Source organism: Ammodytes marinus (genome assembly GCF_949987685.1).
Source record: "Ammodytes marinus genome assembly, chromosome: 16".
Lineage (NCBI taxonomy): Eukaryota > Metazoa > Chordata > Actinopteri > Uranoscopiformes > Ammodytidae > Ammodytes > Ammodytes marinus.
Window position 1 is genome coordinate 2,930,316 of NC_137220.1, and position 7,558 is coordinate 2,937,873.

The following is a 7,558-nucleotide window of genomic DNA, read 5'->3' on the forward strand; positions in this document are numbered from 1 at the left end:
CATTTGAATATTTACACCTAATATTTGTGTTATTTACCCATATATGTACTTTTTTAGTTGAGTTAACAGAGGGATATTGAATCCCTGTACATGTAAAAATAAAAACAAGCAAATATAGCCTACTATCTGGAATCAGTGGTTTTCAGTCAGTGAGCATTTTACTTATTTCAAATTCAACTAATAGCATATAGCTCGTTACCTAGGTTACCACATCAGTAGCCTTCTTGAAATTGACAATTTAATGTGTGGCGGTCGGTCTCCTCTCTCTCCTGTCTACTGCACATTTTTTTTAAATAATTTATTGGCTAGCTAAGGTTATCTTGCTTGCCTGACTAACATTAACGGCTAGCAAGCGAGCCAACGAGCAAATTGCTAGCTAAGGTGCTACTCGCTACTAACGGTCCTATAGACAGTCTATGCTAACGGTTATCAGCGCTAATGTTAGCTGACTTTAACGTTTGGTGGAATTGCTAATGATGTAACTGTAAATGTAAGTAACTATCCTCTTAGAATACGTCCATGGTAGCATGCTTGATAACGTTAGCTTTCTTTAACGGCTAGGGCGCTAGCTAACCGTTATATTATAAGTAGCTGCGTCAGTAACCTTGTTGTTTGGACAGTTGAGGAGCTACAGTTGCACCGGTTTGTTCCGTCATTGTTGATAGTCCAGTCAGTTTAAAAAATACTTTAGTTTATATAGTTTTAACACATTGTTAATAAGAATAATGTTTTTGTGCTAAAATATGTTTTTTCGTCGTTATATTTATACGTTGTATTTGTATACACAGTCAGACCGTTTTTATCAATTTGACACGAAATAGTCATTCATTACATTATCTTTTAATGTTTATTTAATAGGGACATATATCTACCACATAGTTAATTGAACAACACATCTCCAATGTAAAGAATACTATTTGTCAGTTAGATTTCAAATTACAGTCAAGTGTGTATTAGTTTAAACTTTAACGACATGAGTGAGTGTGCCCTGCAAATTGCAATCGCTGCGGCATCGCCTGCCTGAGACAGTTTCTATCCATTTGTAAAGAAAAGCACTTCCTTTTGTTGGACACTGGGAGGCGCCATCGGTATATTTACGGACTGTCGGACACCAGTCATATGTGTGTGGATTGTGGAAACGAGGCCTGAGGAGCTGCAGTGAGCATTGCTGGTTTGACTCGGGAGAATGATGCTCGTGTGTCGCTGTAAAAAGTGAGTAAACAAACTTTTGACAGTTGATTCCTGTTGAGAAAAAGTAAAAACTAAATTGTATATAAAGTTTGATAAAGAAAATTGTTGCCATTTGATCCTGACTGTTAAACAGCAAGCTATAATATCTTAGTGGCGCTTAAAACAGCAGTAGGAAAATATTCATATTTCACTGAAGTTTCAGTTTTGTTTATGCTTTTTAGCCTTTCATGACCTTCGCTTACAGCAGTAGTTACATTTAAGTATATAACATCTGAATGCAAACTTTGAAATTATTAATGTTGCTGAATTAAGATGGATGCAAATGTTTGTGAATTTCTAATTCACTTATTGTATAATGTCATTCTAGGTTTGTGACTGAGTTTGCGACTGACACGGATGGACAGTTCTGTGATGGAGAAGTTACCTGAATGGCAGCTGGAAAGGTAAGTTCATTTTTATTGAGACATAATGTTGAGATGTTACTAATAAGGGACACATATTACAAAATACTATTTATCTAGCTAAATCTAATATTCAGCATAAACTGTGTTGGAACCACATTACATGTTGTGGGGTAGTTTTAGCATATTTAACCCTTCTGCCTCACAAAGGAAACGTTTGACTTAAAAAAAAAAATCTGAGTAAACTGTAAAATGGACATCTCTTTGTATACTTTGTACTTCCTCTGAGCCCATATACTTCATTCAAACAGTGTTGTAACAACATATTTAACAGCCATAATCTCAACACTAGTTTTTTTTAAATACTCTGACCCAAAATCTCAAATTCTAAAGCATTAACATCAACTAAACTTTCTATAATAATTCTTAGCACTATTCTGAAGGTTATTACAGCAGGATTTGTTCGTATGTTGTGAACTTTCAGATTTGTGATACATTTTCTTATTAAAAACCTGCTGAAAATGCCCCTTAAGACCGGTACATAGTGTTCTTTGATTTATAAAATTAATAAAGGCCGAATCTAAAATCTGTTCTGTAAAGACTTTGGACACTAATATGTTGTAAAAAATAAAATCAAGATGTAAACTCTGGCTTTATCCAAGATCTAGATTTTAATTTGCAAAGAGATGCTAATTTACACATAATAAGTTATCCCTATTTGCATATTTATTCAAATATTTTGCAAAGTTCATGATGATATCTATACGTTTAACATTTTACCCTGTTCACCTGCAGTGTCTTGTTTTACTTTTGATTCACTCCCTCTCTGACATCTGCTGCCATTGAAAAGGAAAAGAGCTGACTTTAAAGTTAAGAAACTTGAGGGAGAAGGGCACAGGTCAATAAAATAACATGGATGATTGAGCATCTGCCTCTGTCAAGTGATAAGTTGAACCCACAAACAAAAAAAGAGAGAACATTTTTATGATTCAGTCAATCATTTCACCCCCTTTAGTATAATACTATAGTTTACTATAAATAAATCACAATTTTCAAATAAACTTGGAGTAAAGAGTAACATATTTGCCTCTTAATGAAGAAGTTAAGAGTCACTTTCAATAAGATACAGAAGTAAAATGCTAGTGCCTAAAGTTTGCTCTTTATATTGTATGTTTTTTCATTTACCCTCTATTGTAAGAGAGGTACAGTAAAAGTGTCAGAGGAACTCAAAATATAATCATCAAACTTTCCACATAACCAAAACATGCTGAAAATGCCCTTTAAGACCGGATCATTGTGTTTTTGGATTTATAAAATTAATAAAGGCTGTATACAAAATCTGTTCTGTAAAAACTTTGGCCATCAAACTTTCCACATAATCAAACCAGACAGGCACTCAGATTAAACAAGACCAATTTATTTTTCAGGTTAAAACGACACAGTTACAAAAAGCAATGCCATTTACTTTTCCAGAAAGTAGATACAGTACATCCAGATATATAAAAATACATTTGAACATACAAAATAAATTGGTTACAGATCTTGGTGCTCACTTGTAGCCCCTTGCACCAGATCCAGCTGAGGCTTTGACTGGGACTGGATTGATCTGTTTAGTGAACTTAATTCGTTCTGGATCCCAGACACAATTCTCCTCCAAGCCGCTCTTCACCATTCCACAATCTGGTGGCACCCAGGCGGTGTCGTATCCACAGTCATGCCAGGTCTTCTGCTGGGGGTGGCCTTGTTTATTGATGGCGATCACTTTCCCAACTCTCACCACAACCTTGATTACGACCCTGTTACCCTCAGGGCAATCAATAGGATAGCGGCTAGCTTTGTTCAGGTCCCTGCTCAGGTAGACGCCAGGGCCGAGCATCCCGGCGCTAGACTGACGAAAACCATTTTTCATGATGCCTTGAGCTGCCTGCCTGGTGGTGCCATGGTACATGACGTACTTTTTACCACTGATTGGATTCGACAGGCCCAGTTTTTCCACGTCAGAGGGCAAATCAAAGTCATCTTCAGCCCACAGGTACGCCATGCTGGTGTCAGACTCACTGTAGAAAAAGAGGAATATTGGTGTCAAGACTTTAGGAATTCACGTTAAAGCTACCCTTACCTTTGTTGCATTTTTAATATAATTGGAGGGAGGCGGGATGGTATGATAGTGCTGTAATTCTCAATTGCAGGATCGGTAAGAGTCCCTTTAAGAAACTAAACACAGGGGCGCAACTACCCACTTTCTGGGGGGTATGCAGACACTTAGCAGGCGCTAATTTTTTGTGATTTGAACATGTAAAATGGGCAATTTGGTGTACTCTGGTGAAGAGAATTAAAGACAAAGAAAACTTTTATTTCAGTTCAAATGAATAGTAAAATGAGCCAAACAAGTTAGTCAGCCAACCTTCTTCACTTTACCCATACAACGTGTGTAGGTATTTACAAAGAAAAACGTTAAAAAAAAGCTCAGAAAAACGGTTAAATTGGAAAAACCAGCTTGTTGATAAAACTTTTTTTTCAAGTGAATGAGAGAGAAAAGGCATTAAATAAGACAAAAAAAAACTTAGAGCCACCAATCTATCGCACCAAATTCCCTTACAATAAACTATTATATACTCTCTCTCTCTCTCTCTCTCTCTATCTCTATCTCTCTCTCTCTCAGTCAGGCAGGCAGGTACAGTATCTATAGATGCTTTCAAGCAGAGCCCCCATCCACCCTCTGCATGTAAAAGATTCCAACCCCCTTGTATGTCTGAAATGTTGCACCCGAATGCTGCTTTGCAGGTTGATCTAGTGGGTGCCCGCACTGCCCGGGATGCTTCTCATGACAGTAATGGAGTAGGCAGAAATAAATTGCTTTATAGTTGCTTGTTTCCTCTAGTGTGAGATGTTACATTCCAGAGCCATTTTCCACACAGATTTTAACAATCACTGTTTCCTGACAAAAAAAAAGAAAAGCTTCTTTAAAGGTATTGTTCTTCATGCTTCCTGTAATACTGTATGTGTAACTTACACACTATTCAAACCGATCCTGCTTTGGGGGATTCTGAATTGTGATGCTTTGTGGTGCCCATAGATAGTATGGTGGTGCCCCACCACCCTTCCTTAGCCTTGTACATCATACTTAGCATTGTACAACATACTTCAAACACTATACATGTACATAAGCCCTGCAGCTCACCCGCAGAAAACATTTCCTCAGAATTTTTTTTTTGTCGTTACACTCATAGCTCCAAAGAAAAACCTACTGTTCCAGTTGGGCTTACACTACCTGGGAATCTTATCTACTGTCTTATCAGGACCTTCAAATATATCTTTAGACTGAGATGCATCCAAGTGAATCCATCATCTTGTTCAGTGAATTGGAAACAGAAACTAAGACAAACTTAACCTCAGTCTTTTCATGTTAAGTTATTTATACATTTTAATCAACTGAAATTGTGAGTCTCTGTAAGGAGACCTCTCTCTCTCTCACTCACTCACTCACACTCACTCACTCACTCACTCACTCACTCACACACACACACACTCACTCACATACACACAACTCAGTTGTGCGCTGGAATGGTGCAAAATATGATAATAGTGGGAAACAGGTGAGTGTGTTGTTTTGGCGCTGACCTGCTACCATTCAAAAACTGAAAACAGATATAGTCAAAAACTTGAGGTGACACGTAGATCTGCAGTGACAATCCGCGAGTCGCGGCCGATAATCAGTGCGCATTAATCAATACAATCGGCCATATAAAACAAAAGCTTTTTTATCATCCACGCAATCTTTCTCCTTATCAATCTTCCCGTTTTCTGTTTTGTGCCCCCGAGAGCTTTCTTTTCTGCCTCTCCAACTTTAGGTCCCTGTCATCAGATGACAACACGATTCAAATGAAAGCTCTCGCGCCCCAGCGCTTGCTCGAGGGGGCGCGCCCTCGAGCGCCTTTAGTGTGGGGGAGAAGGAGCGGGGGGCGCCTTATCACTGACGTGCCTCTGTTATTGATCATATCATTTACACAAATGCTGTTAAATACAGAAAAATGCCGACTCCAAATAATTTCCCCCCGATCGCCTTGGCGCCCCTCTAGTGCGGCGCCCCTATGCGCCGCATATAGTGCATACCCACTTTTTGCGCCACTGACTAAACATCATTGCAAATATCAAAATACAGAAATGTAACCAGAATATTAAAATGACCATGAGGATTTTTTTGTTATTGTTGATCGTAGAGACCCCTGGTAGTGTTTTTAGGACACCAGCGCCCACTTCTATGTCAGAATGAAACTCTTAAATCAAAACCAAACAATCCTTTTTCAAAACAGTATTTTTGCATCAAAATGATCCACAAATACACCTTCTTGCTTGACTCTTTTCAAAGCAGCAACAACTCACTGATTTACTTTCTACTGAACAGCAGTTTTATGTACTTTTTATGTTCTTTTTTGTAAAATCCTCATACAGACTTGTAGTTTACTGTACTGTTAATCCACTCTTTTTCAGATAAAAAAATCTGCTACCCTTCTATTTTTGTTTTCACAATATTATATGTTCTACTACTGGATCAATATTTTGAAAAAGTATATGAAAATTTAAATGGCAATTAATTTAATAACACAAAGGAAACTGACAAAATGTTGTCTTTGAAAGCTTGGAATGGATGCCACAGTCTCTACTTCAGTGGATTTTATGGAAAATGGCAGTTTGCTAAAACCTGGTACAATGCATCTCTCCTTGCTCTAAACAAGGTTAATGTTTATTTTGTACATTGTCTCTGTTCAAATAAAGTTACATTACATTACAAAAGAGACAAAGAATTGCAGTCAAGGAAGTTACACTGACATGAACAGGCTACAGTCAGAAACACTACTCCCTTTTCCGCTGTGGGAAATAATCTCATCATCAAGGTCTGCATGCAGTAACTCCCTCGGGGAAGTTTTGTTCATTGTTTATTTGTCCTTTACAAAAATGCCTTCTCCAAATAGTTTGTGTAATTTCTGATTTGTAATGAATGAATGTGAGTTTCCAGAACACATTGAAGTAATTTAAAAAACTTTTAAACCATTAAAAAAATAAAATGGTTTATTTCGATTTTTCCTAATGATTATGATTTACTAACCTTGAAAGGAGTTTTATTTCAGAGTTTAATTTTGACATAGAAGTGAGACGTTTTATATCCTAATGCTGTGTCTTATTTGGCCTGTGTAAAGTTTTGACAGAGTGTGTAAGCGTTCTCAAAAACTGAATTATTGTAGAATATCGCATATCTCAGGTTTGCCTTGAGAGGCTTTACATCTTCAGCATATAAAGCCCTCTATCTTTAGACTTTTGATTTAGATACGGAAAAACTCCCCCGCACTTCCCTTTCAAAGGGGAAAACAAATCCTTAACCCTTTACAAGCAAACTTGTCTCCAGACTAAACTAACTTCCTCTCTTCATTTGCCCAGTATTTATATAATTCACTGTAAAAAAAATACTTTTAGGGAATATACAAAGTGTGTTCACGTACCTTTCTCGAGTTTCCTCAAAGAGTGAATGCTGTGAGATCACTCTGCGCTTTATGAAGTCTCAGGGAAAAAAGGTGTGTTCATATTTCACTTAAGTTTCACTTGTGTTTATGCTTTTAGTGTTTCATGACTTTCGTTTACAGTCAGACAACATTTGTTTGGGTGTGGCCAACAAAGCAGCGATGTCCGGTTTCTGTCATGACAGTCAGCAACACTGGTATCAATTATTTTATGGCTTATAGTAAGATGTAAGTATGGAACTTATTCATTCACAAATATACAAAGATACACTAATAAGAACAGAGAGGAAATGGCCATACAAATAAAGTTACTTGAATAACAGACCATCAAGAATTGAGCAAGACAATCAATTAAAGCAATACACAGTTGAAAGTAAAATAGAATCAAATAACAAATTTGAATTTCCCTGAGGTTACAGATAAGGACAGCTTTAGATTGTTCTGCATGTG

General features: G+C 37.2%; 1 protein-coding gene across 1 annotated transcript in view; it reads right to left on the reverse strand.

Annotated features, from left to right (window-relative positions):
• Positions 1 to 7,187, reverse strand: part of LOC307262970 (uncharacterized protein) — a 14,111-nt gene extending 6,924 nt beyond the window's left edge. The window contains exons 1-2 of the mRNA XM_080043991.1: positions 7,091 to 7,187; positions 3,145 to 3,649 (exon numbers count right to left, since the gene is read on the reverse strand). Of these exons, the coding sequence (XP_079900117.1) occupies positions 3,145 to 3,633 (489 nt within the window). The 5' untranslated portion in view covers positions 3,634 to 3,649; positions 7,091 to 7,187. The remainder of the gene's footprint in view (positions 1 to 3,144; positions 3,650 to 7,090) is intronic.
• Positions 7,188 to 7,558: the final 371 nt, after the last annotated feature.